This window comes from Electrophorus electricus, chromosome 10 (genome assembly GCF_041902795.1).
Source record: "Electrophorus electricus isolate QZ-2024a chromosome 10, ASM4190279v1, whole genome shotgun sequence".
Lineage (NCBI taxonomy): Eukaryota > Metazoa > Chordata > Actinopteri > Gymnotiformes > Gymnotidae > Electrophorus > Electrophorus electricus.
In genome coordinates this window covers 7,098,491-7,119,408 of record NC_137506.1, presented here as the reverse complement: position 1 = coordinate 7,119,408, position 20,918 = coordinate 7,098,491, and the positions used below count along the sequence as shown (strand labels likewise).

The 20,918-nt window shown below is 41.3% G+C and overlaps 1 protein-coding gene across 1 annotated transcript in view; it reads left to right on the top strand.

Annotated features, from left to right (window-relative positions):
• The first annotated feature begins 11,936 nt into the window (after nucleotides 1-11,936).
• LOC145659396 (eukaryotic translation initiation factor 4 gamma 3-like) overlaps nucleotides 11,937-20,918 on the top strand; it is a 71,269-nt gene continuing 62,287 nt past the window's right edge. Inside the window, exons 1-8 of the mRNA XM_081721917.1 lie at nucleotides 11,937-12,108; nucleotides 12,192-12,317; nucleotides 13,300-13,615; nucleotides 13,813-13,937; nucleotides 14,031-14,150; nucleotides 14,276-14,428; nucleotides 15,605-15,802; nucleotides 15,986-16,132. Of these exons, the coding sequence (XP_081578043.1) occupies nucleotides 12,243-12,317; nucleotides 13,300-13,615; nucleotides 13,813-13,937; nucleotides 14,031-14,150; nucleotides 14,276-14,428; nucleotides 15,605-15,802; nucleotides 15,986-16,132 (1,134 nt within the window). The 5' untranslated portion in view covers nucleotides 11,937-12,108; nucleotides 12,192-12,242. The remainder of the gene's footprint in view (nucleotides 12,109-12,191; nucleotides 12,318-13,299; nucleotides 13,616-13,812; nucleotides 13,938-14,030; nucleotides 14,151-14,275; nucleotides 14,429-15,604; nucleotides 15,803-15,985; nucleotides 16,133-20,918) is intronic.

Sequence of the window (20,918 nt, the reverse complement as noted above, 5' to 3'; positions counted from 1 at the left end):
TAAGTAACTCAACAAGGATAGGCTCATCATGATGCATTAGCTAACATTCGGCACTCATACACAAGGGTGAATGTTCAATTTTCATTCAAGCATCTCATGGTCACAGTCTGTAGTGTGTACAAAAGGAATCTAAAGGAAAGGTGTGAGCAAGTGCATCTTCCACTGATAAGAGATGTAAATTAAGACTCGAATTGTAACGTTAGAAAAAAGATCTCCAGTTCTATCAATTTATTTAAGATGCCACACCTTAAACATTTAAAGTTATTGTTATTTACAGTAAATTTATTATAATGCAAAATAATTTAAAAATGTTATTACAATGACATCTCATGAACTATTACACAATTATTTTACAAGGGACAGACTGATTGACTAAATTTAAAATTAAGAAAAGCTTAAACCAATTTTAAACTATACAGAAGCTCTACATATAGAATATAAAAAGTTAATAACAACAATCACAATAATAATAAGAATAATAGTAATAATACAAACAAGGATGACAATAACAATCACAATAATAATAATTAAGCTTACATTATGGAGTATGGTCATTTAAATTCAGTGGAAATAAATGGTCAGTGTTTTTGGCTTTTCTTCTTAGGCTGTTCAGGCATGGGTTCTCCACTCATGTCCACTTCAAAGTGCGGCATGAAGCTGTTGAAAATTGGAGTAGAGAAGCTCTCAGTCACGCCGAACTGTCCATCAGGCTTCACTTCCTCTCGTAGAGTCGGACAGAAGAGCGCTTCCCACAGGCGCTGCTTGATCCTGCGGCCCGGTACAAGGCTGTAGGGCTTGGCCTGTCCGGAGGGACTTTAAGTTCAAGTTCAAGTTCAAGAGGTTTTATTGTCATTTCAGCTATATACAAGTACACAACAAAAACGAGACAATGTTCCTCCAGGACCATGGTGCAACCTGAAAACAACAGTGCAACAGACAACATGCTACAGTGCTGGTTTAGTACAGTACTCTAGCAGCAAGTAGGATAATGTGCAAGACTGCAACAGGAGTGCATAGTTTAATTGTGTGATGTTTGACTTCAGCACTAGTCCAATGCAAAACAATGTGTGAGTGTGTGTATAGATATGTATATATGTATGTATGTATGTAGGTATGTACGTGTGTGTGTTTGTGTGTGTGTGTGTGTGTGTGTGTGTGTGTGTGTGTGTGTGTGTGTGTGTGTGTGTGTGTGTGTGTGTGACTGTCTATAAGCATGTATAAAAGTGCCCATTTTGGAATCTGAATTGGAATTGGAGTTAGCCAGAGTTCAGGAGTCTAATGGCTTCTGGGAAGAAGCTGTTGCACAGTCTGGAGGTACGGGACTGGATGCTGCGGTACCTTCTTCCAGATGGCAAAAGGGTGAACAGTTCATGTGAGGGGTGTGTGGGGTCTTTCACAATGTTGGTGGCTTTCCGGATGCAGCGTGTTAGGTAGATGTTCGTGATGGAGGGAAGAGAGACCTCAATGATCTTCTCAGCTGTTCTCACTATTCTTTGGAGGGTCTTGCGGTCAAAGGTGGTGCAGTTCCCAAACCAGGTAATGATGCAGCTGCTTTTGGCCAATGTTTTTTTTAAAAAGGGATAAGGAGATACCAGAAAAGAAAAGCAAATAATAGAGGAAGATGGCATGGGATGGAGGGATGGAGGGATGATAAAAGACAGGGGTAGCAATGGATAATTATTCTATTCCCTCAGCTATTTAACTAATTCTGAAGTCTGCATTTTTATTTTCTATTTGAATGTTAACTTCACAACTAGCTGATTGGGGATTTAGGAATGACACTAGCGTTGATTTTGATTCTAGCCACAGTTCTAGTAATAAGCAGAGTTACAACTCTGCATGCAAAGTCACTGAACTTTTGACTGTTAATTCTGTAGTAAGCATAATGCAAAAAATACAACAACATATTTTGTTGTGATTGAAAAACTTACATGTCCTAAATGCATGTGTCGTAAATACATTGACATTAGTATTTTTAATTAATTTCTAACATTCGGAGACATTCAGAGGTGTTTCTATTAGGCCCAGAGTCAGCTAGGTCCCCACTCTATAATAACTCAATGAACCTCAATGGTCTCCCAATCACATCTTATCTAACGGTTAAAGATCTTGGAGTTATGGATCCCACCCTCTCGTTCGAAGGTCATGTAAATAAATAATGTTTCTTGGACTGCCTTTTTCCATTTTTAAATTGACTTTATTAAGAAAATTCAATTCAATTCAATACAAACACTCCATCACAAAAACCTCACAAACAATATCTACCAGAGGACACAGACTACCTTCACTCTATACATTAATAATTAACAACACAATTTACATCTGTAAATTAGGTATACATTATCCATTTATATGTCCAAAAGAGTCCAGGGAATTTTTCCTCTCATATCAAACGTCTTCAACCTTTTTAACTCACACACAATCTGTTTAAAAACTATTTCTGCAGGTATTATACATTGCTCAATAACCATCTTACATCATGTTTTCCAAATCTTCGAATTTGTCACACAAACAATCATCCAATAAAGGTCCTTCACATTCTCAGTCAAATTCTCATTAAACATTCCATACCTAATACTTTTCCTGTTACGATCCCATTTAAACCCAATACCTTTCATTTTCTCCCAAATTTCAATAGTCCTTGTGCACTGCAGCAATAAATGTTCTATCGTTTCATCGGCTATGCAATTATACATCGGACATTCCTTTGTTGTAACAAAACAACTCCATTTGACTATACATCGTACAGGCAGTCTTCCAACAGATATAAGCCATGCAGTATCTCGAACATTTTCCGAGATACTTTTAGACTTTTAGACAAATATATTACATGTACATACATCTACATTTCAGTCGATCAAAATGTTTCACGTACTTGTAACCGCAACTTTATGTTACAGCGGTCATATCAGAGATTTACCAATATAAAACGCAACAGGTGTCGTGTTCTGTAATAGAACATTTTAACATTTATATCCATATTACACTCCAGAAATCAATTCAAGACTGTAGAGTCGTCGTACCAATTGACGTAAACTCAATATAAACCGCTGACTTAATTTAATGAACAGTATTAAGATAATGAGTGCGTACAGCGAGTCTTGTCTTACTGATGCCTGTTCTAACTGAACATAGGCAGACTCCTGCATGCTGACTGGTCTAGTCACCAAACACCTGCAGCTATGGCAGCTCGTAGCAGACAAACAGGACAGTCGTTTATTCAAATGATCTACACTGACAACAGTTCTGAAATGTTACCCCTGCTGACATCAGAATTAATAAGATTCAAGTTCAGCAAGTGTAAGCGCATTTGACAATGGGACAGAGACAGAGCAGGACGAAAATCCACCCTCTGCCGACTGAACAAGAGCGGCGGAGGATGAGCAATGACTGGCCCATTAGACCAATCTTGAAGCGGATAGATTTCTGGGCAGAATGTGACCAAAGCTGGAGGTTCGCAGCACGAAGATCAGGCACTTCTACAATTAATACTCCAAGAGGCCTAATAAGAACACCTGTGGAGGAAAACGCCATTATTCCGGGTGCCATGTTGACCTTTCCATCAGTACCGTCAAAAACCAACAACTTCACGGTATCTTCAACCACGTATTTTGACTGGTACCTACCTGGTGCAGTGATTTGTGAGCAGAACCGCACCCTGGTCGCCTGGAACAACGGAGGAAATTCGAGTCCCGCACCTGATTTTAAAACGGACACCTCTCCATGAAGATTATGAAAACGCCCGCATGTACAGTTCTTTAAAAATAAACAAATAGCAAACAACACACGACCCATTGTGTTTGATTTTATGATGTATATGTACTGAACAGACATAAACAGCCTGTGTATTGTGAAAATACATGTATGTGTCTTCTACAGCAATTACTGTGCCGTGCACACTTTAAGTTTGGCATGAAGTGTTTGCTTTTTCCAAAGCAAGTAGTATTAAATTACTACTGTAGAATAAATTGTAGAATAAATTTCTACAATTTTTGTAGAATTCTACAATTTTCTACAATTTTTGTAGAATAAATTTCTACAAAAAATAAACTGTAGAATAAATTTCACAAAGACATGGACTTCTCGGTTGACCGTAGAAAGATGTTTTTTTTGTATTTAATTTCTTTAATGCGAATCGTATGTAGGTTACCACTGCTCAGCTTCACCAATGTCAAGGTAAGACCTCAAAAGGACGTAGAAAATAATTTTAATAACAGCTTCTGCTGATTTATTATAACTGTATGACACTGTTTGAGTGTACGTACCGACTGAAAACAAACTCAAATTATTGGAGACACTCTTACTGCGTCTCCACATTGAAACATATCAGTTAGTTAGCTAGGCTGGCTAACTAGTTTAGCTTTATTAGCTAGCTAAGCTAATGGCGAAGAGGATTACGTTAAAGAACCCCCGGTCTACAGTTGTGCACATACAGGAAAATTAATGAATAGCATGGTAATACGCATTTATTGGAACAGTTATGTAGCTAATATGCACTGTACTTTAAGAATATTGGATGTGATAGTGATTTATTTGAGTATGCCAGTGTGGATTCTCCCGCGGGCCCGCTAGGGGGCGAAGTGCAGCATAAAGTTAGCCCTAAGATGCAGTAACCGTTAGTGAGCAAAGATAGCCATCAAGCTAGGATAGCTAACGTTAGCTAGTTAACTATTCATCCCATTAAATCACGCTTTTAATACTGTAAATGCTGTAATGCTGTAAATAATTGTATATTTCTTCATTTATACATTTTGTAGCAGAATTATGATCGTAGCTAGTCCATGCTAGAAGCCACTGAACCAACGCTTAGCTTCCAGCTCATAGCTGCCCCCAAACAACTCCACGTACACATCAGCTAAAATAAGCCTCTTTTATTCCATGATGTCTAAAGGTATCGGCGATCAAATCATTCTTATGGCTGCATAAGTTTCACCAAACGGCGTCAAACTATTTATCTGCCTGACGGAAACGCAGTTTGACAGTTCAGACCTCTAAATGGTTAAAGGGTCTAACCTAGGTTAGCTATTTTAGCTACCTAACGAGGTAAGATAAGGAACGGGGTGTTTGCAGTTGTTCATTTTTACACCTTCCTGTGTGGTCCGTTTTCAGATATTACAGTTACGTTAACATTGTGAAAATTGTAAAGGATACTTTATTCATGTCCTCATTGTTGTATCGCTTTATCACAGCGATCAGCTAGTTAGCAAGCTAATAGTTCAGGTCAGCGAGTGTCTAACTCGGGGCTATAAACCATTCCTTGTGGAACCATTTCATTGTTCATCTTTCAACTTTGATCGTTTAGGTGCTGGTAGTTTGTTAGCTAGCTAACTGTTCAGAAAGAGAAAACCTACTTTTGTATGATTTAGAGACCCAAATTCACAAACCTGTGGGTTTTCAAATTTATCGTTCTCTCTAAATAAGCAAAATGAGGTAAGCCATTACTACAGCTATCGGACTGTTTGAACTACAATATTCGACTGTTCATTTATTGTTAATTAGATTAAATTAACTTTCATAAACATTCTTAATTAATAGAATGTGTTTTTTTAATGACTGATTAACTGTGTATATTTAACATGAAGCTATTTATATAAAGTTTCAAGTTTCAAGTTTGGTTTATTTGTCACACATTTATTTGTCACTTTCATTTTTAGGCTGTAAAATGAAAGCTCCTTGCTCACAATTATATATATATTATATATATATATATATATATATATTATATATATAAACTCCCTATTCAATGGGAAGAAACCAGTTCATCTCATTGTGAATTGCTGGTTGTGTAATCAAAACACTGAGGTTCCATATGGGAACAGAAACTGCTGGGACTGTCCATTTTGTGTGCAGTACAATGGCTTCTAAGAGGTATTGCTGTATTTGAGACATGGTGAGGACATATTTTAGTGAAAGTCTTCCAATGAAGACTGAACCATTAACTGAACCATTTTATGTTGTTGCTGCTGTTAAAAAAATGCAGAATGGTGATTATAACGAACCGATCCTTGCACAATATATGGAGCACCTCAACCATGGGGTATCAGCTGGTGTCCCTGTGCTTGATGCATCCAAGACTCAACCAGACACTGAAGATCAAGCAGCTGGCTTCCTTCACTCCCAGAAAGGAAGTAGGTTTTCCATTTGAACTGTTGCCTTCTTAGTTAAGACATATGCAGGGTTGATTGCAGTGCCAGAGTTGTGAAACTATGAAAGGTAATGCATGTCCAGTGCTGGAATTAAGATCATAGCTGTAAATAGTCTCTGACTTGGGCAGAGATTGTGAGTGGGTCTTCAAGGGCAAACAGGATCTGATGGCCCACATGTAGTTTGATATTATTCCTAAATAACTAATTTGACATGGCTATTTAAAAGAAGCTGATCATGTAAGCAGCAAAGACAGAATATCATTCTCTGACTAAGGATTTAGTTGACTCATGTTTAGCCCAACTAAACTGTGGTCCTGGCTGATTTTAGTTGGACTATTGAGCCACTGACTCATGCACAGAGTTTTCTGAGTATTTTGCAGTTTCTTACTGTACTGAGTTCTTACTGAGTATAACGCCAACTTTGATGCATTTGTTTTCTTTTCACCGAACAAAGCCTTCAACCTTGACTGTGGTGACATGAATTCCAGATCTGCAGAGTGTTTTTTTCAGTAATGCATCTTTTGCCCGTGCATTTTGATTGCAGTGTTAGGAGGTCATAACTGCTGATCAAAACTTTGGACAAGAGGGCTTATCCTCATGGCTCACTGACTTTCATGTTCAACAACAAACAATCTTTTCTTATTTATTTTTTTCCAGTTGTAACAAACCGTTCTGCTGTTTTTTTAACTTCTGTCAAATTTTTAATGGTTGTACAGGACAATTACGATGGAAATTGAGGTGTACAAGCGCCACCTTGAACAGACCTACGAGTTGTGCGTGCCTGTCAGAGCGCTGAGCAGTGTGACATCCAGCACCAGAACCGACAGCTGTGGGCCCTGCTTTTCAACCACCAGCTCAGATGCAGCCAAGATGCGGACAAAGCATTCATTAAGGTGAGTAATTATTGTCAATGGTTTCTTACAATGGTGCTGAAGTGCTTAAGATACTTTTTGGCGATTCCATAGCCAAGAATTCTCAAGGTCACAACTAGCTGCATTTCTGTTGGGTGTGAATGACAGTTGCTCCTTCCCGGTTGATACAAAGTGACGATAGAAAAAAAGGCGTACACGGAACTGGTACACTGTCCTTCAAGTGCATATAAGTGCATACAGTGTTTGAGCCTGCAATCCAGTTCATTACCCTGTCCAACCGGCTCCCAGGTTCCCCTCCACATCTTCCTTGTCAGAGATAAAAATTGATATAAAAAAAATGGGGAACAGTTGAAATGACTGAGCCAATACACTGCACATTTTACCTTGAATACTTTTGGTTACTTTTTTGTTCCTGACTACCATGCTTTTTTAAGCATTGATTATATCAAACTCTGATTTATCTAAGATAAGCAAAGACCTGTTCTCTCTTGCTGCATTTTGTTGGGTTTTTTGGTTTTTTTTCCAAATGAAGCTGTTGTTTTCATTTTTGGTGGGTTTCATACTATCCACACCAGCTTCCAGGTTTCTCTCCTTTTACATACCAAGCAATCAGCTTCCTTTCTCTTTGCTACAGAGCACCTCTTTTCTGTCCACACCTGCTTGGCTGGTAGCTCTCAGAAGCCTTGCCTTCCTCACCTGTGCTTTTCTGGTTGCGGTGGCCATATGTGGGTCTGGATGTGACTCTGGTGACACATCCTCTCTCCACAACAGCCCGCACACTCTCAGCGGGGGAATTATCCCACCCAAAGAAGCCCACCAAAGTGACATTGAAGCCAAAGCAAAGAGCACCAAAACTATGCAAATGTGGAATGACCTGGTGGGTATTCTGCCAGAGAGAGGCAATAGAGAATATCAAGCTGATCTGGTAGTCTGGAAGCAACCACCAGATGGCTGTTGCTTCTGTTGGCCTTTTGACTTCCATCAACATCTACTCAGGCCGTAAAAAAAAATGGTGTACTGGGAGGTAGTAAATCTTACTAATCAGTACTTGTTTTTGGCCTGTGAAAATACAAACAAACAATACACATATTCAAACACTTCTGAACTACAATTGCTTATCAGGATTTACACAGGCTTATGTTCTTAATACCTCTTTGCTTACAACTTCATCAAAGCGGTTTTGTTCTACAGTATGTGCAAAGTCTACTTTCCCACACAGTTCACATGAGTCTTGATTCGTCCTGCTGGTTCTTGATGTCTGTGAATGTGAAAAATCTAACTTTTTTGCTTGGCTTCAAGCAGTGATCCTTTGATTGCATCATTCATGATTCATTTAGGATTACAACCAAGTGGTTCAATATCCAGCCAGAGGTGTACTCAAGTGAGGTAATAAAATGAAATTATTAATGTAATAATATGATGGCAGGAATTGTAAAAGACCAAATTAGGCTTCGGAAGTAAGCAGGAAGTGAGAATGAACAAATATGGCCTCTGTGGCAAGTCCAGGATTGAAACCAGGATACCACCTAAAGATACAAATTTAATAAAAAATGGTTTTGTAACTTGATGAAAATGTATAAAGATTGAACCCACCTGAGACTGTTAGACATTCTGTGGACAATACCTCGTCTGTATGCAACATTGAGCTCAGAATAAAGATGGCACCGGCTATTCTCTTCAATTAATTACTGCGTCTATATCTTTATTTTCTATTTAAAGTGTACTTGAGAAAAGGACTGGAATGTGGGAAAAATCTAGGAACCGCACAAGAATGTCTGGAGGTAAAAATTCAAGGCTGCATAGCTATACCTTAATGTGAGAGATCCTCCATTTCAGAGTCTGCTGTGTGAGAGTCCTGTGCCTTTTTTCTCTAGCTTGGAATAGGACTGTTGCTTCTGCTTCTTAAGGTTTTCAATCAACAAGGACGGTGGCTCCACCTGCAATGAACCATGAGCTTGTTATATTGAACTGCACAAGACAGTAAATTAACTCTTGCATTCATTATGTATGAAGTGCGCCTCACTTGAGATGTCAGCCAAAGTTTAGCAGTAAATATGCTTATCTGCAGTTAAGTGTGTTGCTATTGATAGACATCTTCAGCTAAAAATAAGTCTTTCTTGACCCTAATCCACCAAGCCCAGATACAACACAGACATGCATGTGCTGTAGTTGGCTTCAAAACATTCAATGAACTTGTCAGCAACATGGTCCAGATTCCTGCAGCATGTGACATGCGTTTTCACGCATCCTGCCCCCACAGTCTCTGCCTGGCTCCCCCCACCCTCCTCCACCCCCAGTTTGCTCTCTCGTACTGCCCACCAGCAGCTAATGTCCGCCGCCGCAGCGCAGCACCTCCCACTGTATGCTGCATGCTCCTCTGTGTGCCTGTGCTAAAACCTCGCCAAGTTTAGTGTTCTAGCCACTGCACTCCCCTCCCCAACTCACACATCAATCTCAGAGGCAGATGGATTCCTGTCTCCCATCCGCATCCCAACTTTTTGACCAGTACACATACTTGGATAAATGTTCTCTGTGAATACCAAACAGCAACATTTGTCTAGTGTACCGGAGACCTCTTGGAAGTTTTGTAGACAGATGAGGCCGGGCTGTGCTAGCTGAGAGAGACGATATTTGAGCTTGAATCTGACTAGCACATGCACAGAAGCATAGGGTATTATGAAGGCTCTGCATGATATCGTGACCCAAGGTTGAGCTTACAGGAGGTGGCCATATTGCCTCATATCAAGGGCAGTGTATGTTGGAAGACCATAGCAGAGATGTGTCACCGAACTATGTGCACGAGCGCATAACATGCCGCATTCCTTGTTTTCTCCCATTTTTGAGTGAAGCTAATTGATAGTGCCATCTGCCATCTCCTTTTAGAAAGCCAGTGCAGTGCCTTGGCTGTTGGTGAGTTGTTTTGTCAAAGGAAAGAATTGAAAATGTGAGCGGTGATCTCCATGTAATACTTAGGCTTTAATGCCCTTTACCACTCATTCAGTGCTTGTCTGTGTTTATGTTTTCAGTGTTACAGTGTGATTTTATTTAGGTGAAATTTGTTTTCAGTCTATCTGCAGTAGTGCACTTAAAGGGCCAGGAAGGTTAGTGGAACACATTTGCTCTGCCTCTGACCTCACAATTCCACTGTAACAACAGTGTTCAATTCCGTCATTTAAAAAAAAAAAAAAAAACTTGGTTTGGTTTAAATTTGTTTAAAGATTTGTTTAAATTGTGTGTGCCAGTGTATGTGAGCGTGTTACAGTCTCTCTGACCCTCCACACCCATTAGTGCGTTCTTCCACTAGCTTCTCTCTCGTTCCTGCTTCAATATTCAAGGGAGGATTGAGATCCATTCAGGTAATTTTGCAGTCTTCAAAAAATGCATTGAAAGACATTCCAGTAGCTCAGTGGTGCACCTGCGCTCCACTCTGCTCCCCAGTTCGGAGGATGCCAGCACCTCTGTTTAGTCTTTTATGTTTAGTCTTTTTTAGTCTGTTTCTCTTTATTTCCTTTGGACTCCAGTGCTTTTTAATAATCTGTTTTGGACATGGTATGGCTGCTCCATTACCCAGGAGCCCATACAAAGGTTCATTTCTGCCTGCCTGCATAACTGCTGGAGGGAGGATTTTATGTCCAGAAAATGTTAAGATGGCAACAGCTCGGTGGGAGACAGTATGTGAGAATCACCTCTTAGGCTCATTTTACTGTTTCTCATGTAGAAGGAATTCCCTCACTATGTTCCCATTCTGAGCATCAAAGCCAACTGGGATGGGGGTTTGTCACATTCTGAATTCTAGCTCATGTCATATTTTGTCAGCATTGGCTTTGATAGACTCAGGTTATCAGTACAAATTTACATTCAAGATTAGTTGTCTTTTACATATATATCCCCTCTCCTGCAATCATGGCTAATTAGCTGCATCCGTCATTGTAATTGTTTAATTTTTCATGCTAGTTCAGTCACCCTTGCACCCTTGTAGTGCCATGCATGTGAAACAGACTCTTGAAAGGTTTTCTTTTTGTATCTTGCATGCCTAGCATAATAGGACATTCAAAATCCCTTGAAAATATTAAACTTTTTTTTTTTATGTATATATCTCCTCAACATTCCCAGTACAACTGCTGTAGAGTCCACAACTCAACTCTTGACTAAAGTCTTCACTCCGAGCGTCTGAGCCGGCTGCTGCGGCATACGCCACGCTGCTCTGTGACCCTCACTCTCCGCTCCTCTCCTCTCCCAGCTTTTCCAGATCCCTCAGATGCAGACAGCCCAGCCTGCCATTCCAAGTAACAGCCCTTCCATTCGACCCGTGTCCAGCCAGCCCATCATGATGTTCCTGATGCCCATGCCCTTCACCTCATCCCAGACCGCCCAGTACTACGTACTCCAGTATTACGTGCCTCAGGTACCCAGAGCAGAGAAAAGCGCCTGTGCAAATATGTACACAGTGTAGCAAATGGGTTGAAAATCTGTCTATAAACAGGTTGGCCAGCAATAAATAAACTGCTCCTAAAATGTGTAGATAAAAATATGTTTTATCTTGGAAGCAGAAATGAGAAGTTCTAGTTTAGTTTTTTTTTCAGTGTAAAAACTAAATGTTTTTGTATTTTTTGTTTGTTTACTGCTTCGAATATCTCTTTTAGGAGTGTCCTATATGAATGGCCATGTCTGGTGCTAGGCCCTTTACCTCTGCTGTTCTGTTTCATTCTCAGTATCGCCACAGTGGCCTTCCCTACGTGGGACATCCCCAGCAGTACTCCGTCCAGCCCACAGGACCCAGTACATTCTACCCTGGGCTCTTTCCTGCAGACTGCCCACTAGCATATGGTGAGTTTGGACTTCCCTTTCTCTACCCCCACCTGGGAAACACACATGCGTGCTCTCACCGATAAAGAGACCTTTCTTCTGGGTATTCCCGCTGGCTGAAACTGTTTTGTCTTTTGCTCTCTTACTGAAACAAGTGCTTTTTTTGGTCACCACTAGTGGCAGGGCCTTCATACTATCCTGGCCAGACCATATACACCAAATCTCCATCCATAATAGTGCATACAGCTCAGCAGCCTCCACCCACTAAGAGGGTAAAGAAAACAGTGAGTATTCCCCCTGCCTCAGAGGTGAAATTAATTTAATTGTAGCTTGACTTAATAGATGCAATAACTTGCTGTTCGCTAAGATCCGTATCCGAGACCCTAACCAGGATGGCAAGGATATCACAGAGGAGATCATGTCAGGAGTAGGCATTAGCCAGAACACAAGCCCACCAGTGGGACGTCCCTGCACTACCCTTACTGCTCCACAGGTAAGCCATTCAGTCCCACAGCCCGAGCCCCTGATCGGCTGCAGACTGCTGCTTCGCGTGATCCACTCCACAGGTCAAAGTACTCTCTCATCTAGTCCTCCCTCATAATGAGCTCTGAGCTGATTGTTTGGTTGTTTGGCTGGCTTTCATTGTCTTGTCCTGTTAAAAGCATCATACAATCAGCAACAATATCTGATGGTGTAGTTTGATTTCCGGCCATTCTCTCTTCCTTCTTCAGTGATTCGGTCGCACCGTTGACCCTCCTCCGTCATATTTGACTTGTTCCAGTAGCTTGTGTGATTGTGGCTGTTCTGATTTCAGAAGGCTTCTCAGATGTGTTTTGATGTTCCGACTTGCCGTGCCTATTCTTTCGTCTGCCTCCATCTTAGTTCTCCCTCACAGCCACTCGAATCCTCCTGATCTTCCCTCGTGTTCCCTCTACACAGACAGCCCACATAAAGGCCCTGTAAGAAGGATTCAGCCAAACCCTGAGCACCTCAGCTCCTCTGAGGAAAGGCCTCTCTGTAAAGGGAACACTCACTACTGCGCTGTTGCACTTACTTTGTGTCCTCTTTCCCTAAAAGTGTTCCTCTTTCCTCTCTTTCTCTATTTCTCCTGCCCATTTATTTAAGCACCCCATGCTTGTCTGCTGTCTCTTGCTGTCTTTGTGTCTTCACCCTCCACACACACACACATTTTGTGCCTTTGCAGCTGGATCTTTTGCCCTCTTGTGCTTTCTCATTTCCTCTCTCTCTCTCTTTGCCTCTTGCTCTACTCACTTCTCTAATTATGCTGTGCTGTGCTGTGCTGTGCTCACCCCCCCACCCTCGTTGCCATTCCCCTTCTTCTGCATGTGTGTGCAGTATCTCTCTCTCTCTCTCTCTCTCTCTCTCTCTCTCTCTCTCTCTCCATCTTTTCTGTCTTTTGCTAGTTTTTATGTCCACACCCTCATTATCCTCACATTTTATACCTCAAATCCCAGCAGCTGAACAGCCAGGTAGCAGAGCAGGGGAATGTCAGTGTCGGCCTGGCCCTGGAGGCCCACTGTCTGGCGAAGGTTGCAAGTCCAGCAGCCGGAGAGGCGGTTGCCTCAGGCACGCTGACGCCCTCATTGCCTTCCAGCACTGCTGCTCCTTCAGGCCTCACTCTCCCAGGCCAGGCTGTTATAGAGGCAGTCCAGGCCTGTGGAGCCTCCACTGGGGCAGAGCTGAAAGAGACTGGGAAGGATCCAGAGGTCTTGCTGGAGGATAAAGTGGGGCCCATCTTACAGTCCAAGCTTAGGCAAAGCTTGAGTCAAGGTAAATAACCACATGCATGACATGCTATGTTAGAACACTAAAAAGACACCAGACTGATTTGTTATGTTTTACAGCTATTAGTTTATCCAACACCTGGAAGAAGCCAAAAGAGGACACTCCTGTGGGGCAGGCCCAGTGTCCTGACAGAGAGGTGATTCCTCTCTCCAGGTGCTCACTGTACCCCTCTCTGCATGCAGAGCCAGAGCTGAAGGATGGGAAGAGGCAGTATGATAGAGACTTCCTGTTGGCCTTCCAGTTCATGCCTGCCTGCATGCAGAAGCCAGAGGGGCTTCCTCCCATCTCTGATGTGGTACTGGACAAGGTTAGCCTGCTAAAACATTGGCCTTAGGGGACCTTTAAAACCATTCCATGGAGAGGGGCTGATGGACTTCGACTTGACTCTGTTGTTTTCTAGATCAAACAAAACAAGCTGCCCCTGCAGCAGGTGGACCCTCGCCTTATCGCCAGAGACCCAGGCTTCAACCCAGCCTCTGCAGACTTCAGCAGGGCAATTCCTGGAGGCAGGGGTGCACCGGTGGGTCTCTCCGCTCGTCCCTTCTCTTCTGTCACAAATTAATGAGCGCCTGGTCATCTTATGTGACCGAGGTCTTTGTGACATTGTTACCGCCCATAATAAAGAGCACCCATTCGTTGCTTCAGCTGCTCAGTGTAGGCCCGAGACAGCCGTCTCCCCGCAAGATCATCACCAACGTGTCCATGAACGACGAGGTGCAGCTGAAGAAGGCCGAGAATGCCTGGAAACCTGGCAGGAAAAGGGAGAACACCCAGAACCCCGAGACCCAGAAAACTCAGGTCAGCACCTCACTCCGCCATGCCCTGTTTTCAGATTTCAGAGTCACAGCCTGTTATGGTTGGCTTGAAAGCTACTTAATTTTTTTTGCGATATGCTCTTCAAGAATTGGATATTTAAATTATAGAGTCGTTGTTTAATTGGGTGGGTGTGTGGGGAGTGTGCACGAATGTAGCTATGCAGGGGGACATTGGTTTCTAGTGTAAACAGGGGGTGTGATGATACTGAGGGCCAGATCTTGTGTGCTTGTTGTTCCTTTTGTTGATTGTGGTGTTGATTTTGGTGAGAGAGTATTGTAGATTATTGAAGTGAGGTGTTCAGACTTGAGTTAAAAAAGAGTAGTTTTGTTTTTGATGCATGCATAAAACTTTTGCCATTGCAATTCAGTAGTAAGTTTCTCTAGTGAGTAATGGTGCTTTCTTGTTTGTCAGTTCAGAAGTATGGTTTTCTTGGATTAATGGTATATGCTTTGGAGGCCCTCTCTGTCCCAGTGATTGCTGATGTGTCTCCTAGCAGACACTGCTGGAGATGAGGACCGAAGGATATTTAGAGAGTGTGATAAAAGGTTGGCAGCTTCCTGCCAAAAATGTTTTATGGGTGTACTGTGCCATATGGCATGCATAGTTATCTACGGTGTTATGTGTGAACAGTAGTGTATTCTGTGGATGATCTTGTATATATTATAGGTTAGCGCCCAGTGGTTGTGTTTAAAATATTCTTGCAAATTTGTGCGCAATTCAGCATTGGGAGAGATTGACAGATCTTCATTGCATTGTCTGGTCGGTAGGGTTATTATTGGATCAGATTTGGTTATCATGTATATATTATTTTGTTTGTAGGAGTTATATGTTGATTAAATCTGAAATTCTTGTAGGTAGTTCTAATGGGTTTTCTTTTAATTTGAATTTGGAGCACATGAGGGGTTTTAGTTGATAAGATTTGATAAACTGTTTGCTGCCGGTGCTACGCTTCTCGGAAAGTGTGATTGATGTATGATGCCTTTATCGGTCTATATAGTAAAGCTGAGTGATTTTTGTTCATGACAAAGTTCCAAATGGCAGAGTAAATATTTGGTGAAAGTGAGGAGTTAGTCATTATGTGGAAGAACTGCTGAATTTAACAAAAGATTGGGTTCTTTGTAATGGAAAGCTTAGTTGGTAGTCTGTTTTCCTCTCCAGGAGCTTTTCCAGAAGGTGCGCAGTATCTTGAACAAACTGACACCACAGATGTTTAACCAGCTGATGAAGCAGGTGATGGACCTCACCATCGACACGGAGGAGCGCCTTAAAGGCGTGGTTGACCTGGTTTTTGAAAAAGCCATCGATGAGCCCAGCTTCTCTATGGCCTATGGCAATATGTGCAGCTGCCTGGCTATGGTGAGTAACATGTTCCCATACATTGCTGCTGAAGTTCCATACAAAAGCAAATGCCACACAGAAGTGAACTCTGTTTGAACCACTCTAAACGGACATGGAGCTTTAATCAGCTTCTGTTTAGTAACAGTGTTGAGAGTTCTATCTTATACCCAAGTGTTTCTCCTACATGTCTTTCCTGTGTAGTTAAAAGTGCCCATGGCAGACAAGCCCACCAGCACTGTGAGTTTTCAAAAGCTGCTGCTGAACCGCTGTCAGAAGGAGTTTGAGAAGGACAAGGTCAACGATGATGTTTTGGAGAACTTGCGGCACCAGCTGGAAGCGGCCACTTCAGTAAGCAGCACTCCTGTCTAGTTTACCCGACTCACCAACCCACAGATCAGGAGAAAGGGGACTGAAATCGGCAGCAGTGCTGGGAGGCGGCCAGGTCGTTATCGGGTCCAAACGCGCTGTTTCTTGCTTTTGTCTTTGTTCTGGTTACTCCTCGCAAGGCCAGCGAGCGGGAGAGGCTGGAGGAGGATCTGGAGGAGGCGAAGGACAAGGCCCACAGGAGGTCCATCGGCAACATCAAGTTCATCGGGGAGCTGTTCAAGCTGCGCATGCTGTCGGAGGCCATCATGCACGACTGCGTGGTCAAATTATTCATGAACCACAACGAGGAGAGCCTGGAGCATCTGTGCCACTTCCTCACAGCCATCGGCAAAGACCTGGACTTGGAGAAGGCCAGGGTAAGCAGGCCGCGGGCCTGGTCTGGATTGATTTAATATTCTCAGCAGATGCTCAGCACTTGCATCGGATTATCTTTAATATGTCATGTAAAGGTTTACGGTGCATGTGTAGATGAGTGCTAGTCTGCAGTGCAGCGTCTGTGCACATTTTTCCGGATTTTGTCCATGATGTGTTTTTCACAGCAAGTACTTTACACAACAAAACTGAATGAAGATGTTTTGAATATTGTATCTTGACTGTCCATTTTGTCTCTGGTAGGAACAACAGTTGTAATGTTGACAGTTCAGTCACCACCTAGTGTGACAGTTATTTGTGTTTCATTTTCCTGGTCTTTTTTATTGTATATTTTTTTCTCCATGCACGCTTTTAACCAAAAAACAAGCATGTTGAAATGTTGTCTATAAAAGTTTTGCTGTCAGTGTTTTCTGTTGCTTGCCTGTTGCCTGCACTCTGACTACAGGGTAGCCAACTAATTAGGATCATCATCTATAGTGCGACTAGCATGCTGTGCTGATATCAGTGTATTATTAGGCCTTGGCAATGATTTTAAAAGTGTCCAAGTTCATGTTGTTTAGAGAAGTTGTCAGTGTGGTTGTTAGCTCTGCAGCTGACAAAATGAAAGGCTTTTATTCAGGACTGGTCAGCTGTTAGAAGGTTTTGCTCTCACAGCCTCCTCCACGTTTGCCGCCTCCTGCTGCTGCACCCTGGATTCCCCAAAGCCAAGTGCAGCTGATGACAGCACAGCTACACCCACAGTGGCAGTGAACTGCTTTACAGCACTGACCAACGTGCAAGGCAGCAGGGTTTACATAAGAGTCATAAACGTCTTGCGACATGAGTTCAGCTGAGAGCACACCTGATCGAATCGAAAGGGGAAGAATACCTGAAATTTGTCGACTTTTCTCTCACACTCTCTCTCTCTCTCTCTCTCTCTCTCCCAGCCAAAAATGGATCACTACTTTAAATATATAGAAAAGACAATGAAGGAGAGGAGGGCTTCCTCACGCATTCGGTTCCTGCTCCGGGACGTCATCGACCTTGACTGGTTAGAGACTCTGCCTGTGTTTGTGTGTTTGTGTTTGCCATTCCAGCGCATGGTGATGCAAAAGAATGCATCTGCTGATTTTGCTTTTCTAGCATAACTGGGTGTCGCGGCGAGCTGACCACGGGCCCAAGACCATCGAGCAAATCCATAAGGAGGCCAAACTTGAGGAGCAGGAGGAGCAGAGGAAGGTGCACCAGCAGCTGCTGTCCAAGCAAAACAAGAGGCAAAGGTGTGGCCCTCAAATCCGTGACAGCCTTTTTCACCTGGCTGTGTGAGGCCGAGGACAGGTCCAAGGACAATTGACAGAAGGATGGACACATTTGCCAACGTGTGCTAAAAGACAATACAATAATTCAAAACAATAATAAAACTGTGTGACAAAGAAACAAAAGTTCTGACTCTAATGTATTTTTGCTTTTTCCTTTATGAACTGCAGTTAAAACTAAATGTAACATTTGCAGATGTTCCAAACAAAAGGCAGAGATGAATATAGAAATATTATTATTTATTTTTATTTTATTCTTCCTTGGCTTTTCCTGAATTCAGATAGGCTCTGCCCATTAGATTTAACTTTTTTTGTTTGTTTGTTTGTTTGTTTTTGCTAATTTCATACCAGTCCTAGGATTTTCACACAATCTGAGTGAAATTTGTGTCAAAATATTTGAATCTGAATCTGAGTCTGAATCTCAATAATTATTTAAACAAAAACCTGACATAAAAAATACAGCTGTCCTATTCCAGTCTAATAGTAGTACAAAGTAGTAGTACAAAGGTCAGGCTTTAACTTTAACTAGCTGTCACTCCTGAAGGACATGTTCAGATTTCATGAAATTTAAAAGACTTATACCAGTATTGACTTTGAGGTAGCTTACCAAATGTAGCAGTTTTGTCAATATGGGGCATTATAATATGCAAATAACTGTTTCTCAACAACTGTTCTTCTGATCAAGATGAAATTTTGCATACTGCTTCTGTAAGCAAGCTGGAAGATTCCTAAGGATGACTCAAACATTGGCTAATGTTTTTCAGGTAATTGGCTAATCATAGAACTGGCTTCAGTGGACTGCTATAACATTGATTCTTGTAGAAATTACTTTGAATTTAAATATCCTACTGCTTTGTATGTTGCTGATGAACTGTAACACTAGTCGTAGGATCTTTCTCCAATCTTCACAAATTTGGTATCAAAATGTTGATGAGACTGAAACATGTTGATATTTGTATGGTATATGGCCCCTACATACCTATCAATCCTTCCAAGGTGTACTGATTCATTCAAAACAGCTGAAAAAAATTAATACTTCTTTGAGTAATTCTTATGAAACTTGACATGAGTACCGATTTATGGACTTTGAGCTAGCATGGCAATTATAGGACATTTTTGCCAATAGAGCCCCTCTGACATATGAAAAGGTATTTAAAAACAGAAAAATGAGTCAATCTCATTGTGTTCAAATTGTGCATGAGAAATGTGGTACAATACTTTGTGACCATTCCACAAATAAATTCAATACGTTTCGTAAACCTTTTTTTAGCCTGTTTTTGATACCTAAATTAGTTTGTCAAATGTACCTTTCAAACAAGTCAGTGACCTTTTGATCTAGAGATACCCTTTAAATGTAAAAAATGCAGATCTTCTCGTAAATAATGCTCAAAAATATGTGTATTTAACTGTCAATCCCCAAGAGCAGGATTTTTCTTAATTAATAGCATAAAACTTAGCCATAGAGTGTTAGATTATCACCAAACTTCAATGGTGTATATGAACATACTGTGAATGCAAGTACATTTGGGGTGAACTGACCTTCTGGGGGAACTATATTTCTTACTCATGTCAAATCAGAAAAAAATATATTTATATAAAGCAATTCAGCAGAGAAAATTGAGAGATTAGATTTAAACTACAACATTCCTGGGAACAAAACCTCAAAACCAACCACAGAGGCTGGTGAACTTAATGTGGGATGTGATCAGCAACCAAGTTGTGCAGCTGTGATAAAATGATTGGACCCCTTAATTGCCACCTGCAGCTATAATAAATGTAATTCTAATGTATGTTATGAATTCAACAGATAAAGGAAATTAGACATTTCAATAGCAACACACCTCCCTTGATGGAATGACTGGGTACAGAAACTAGTTGGAAGGGCAGAAAGGCCAGAAAAATAGCACAACCACCGCCTTCAAACCAGACAACAAATCTGTTTAGTTCTGACAAAGTTTTATTTTTTTCAATTAAAAAATACAGACTCACTCTCAATAAATAACCATTTGATGAACTAATGCAGAATATAAATTAAGACAGTGACACAAGCTTTACTGTAGTTACTAAGCATTTAGGTTTCAGTGTTTTTAGGACTTGGTGGGATGGTTACGAGAAAATATTGGCATATTAGATAAGCAGAAAAATACTACGAATGGGTTCAACACCTGATGTGCGGACTCGTTTGACTTTGGATCTTGAGTATATGGCACAGTAGATTTCACGCCAATAACTGTTGCAAAGAAAAACAACCACCTGAATGCTAAAACATTTAATGGAAATAAATGTTTTATGCAATACGAGAATTATGGAAATCGGATCATCTTTGGAATAGAGAGGAGCGTTAGGCACATACTGATAATACATTTTCAGAGACAAACATTATCCCTCATGTAGATAATACAAACTCGCTAGACCTAATGGTACAGAACCTATTATTAATACAAACCCACTAGACCTAATGGTACAGAACCTATTATTAATACAAACCCACTAGACCTAATGGTATAGAACCTATTATTAATACAAACCCTCAGCAAAACGCCATCAGAGGCACAGACCAAAAGGGTCAGGAAATAATTGGAGACAGCAACAGTACTAAAATGAAGCAAGTCTAAAATCAAAAGCAGACAGAGACAAAAAAAACAGGTAGCAAACAAAACACCGGGAAAAAAAGTTTCAGAAATGCCCACAATGAAAGGATGGCAAGACTCCACAAAGATAGGGGTTTAGGCCTGGGTAATGACTGTAGACTAATAGGTAGACTCACCTCTGAAGCAGTTCTGGAAACGGTTAGAATTCAGAGGATCTTTGGCGGTTATAGCTGGTGGTGCATCCAGGTTGATGAATGAGGGCAGACCTGACACTGAAAAACTGTCAAATGGCTAAAACAAAACAAAAAGTTTTAACTCATCTTAAGTGTGCAGCACCAAACAACAATCACTTTCCTTCTATAAGCCGATTTATCATTATTCAGGGGTGACAAGCTACAGAAACCTCAATATAGTTTCATCACATCAAATTCATGTCACCTATCCTGCTTACACTACATGATTATCACTGTGTTAACTATCTGCTAGGTA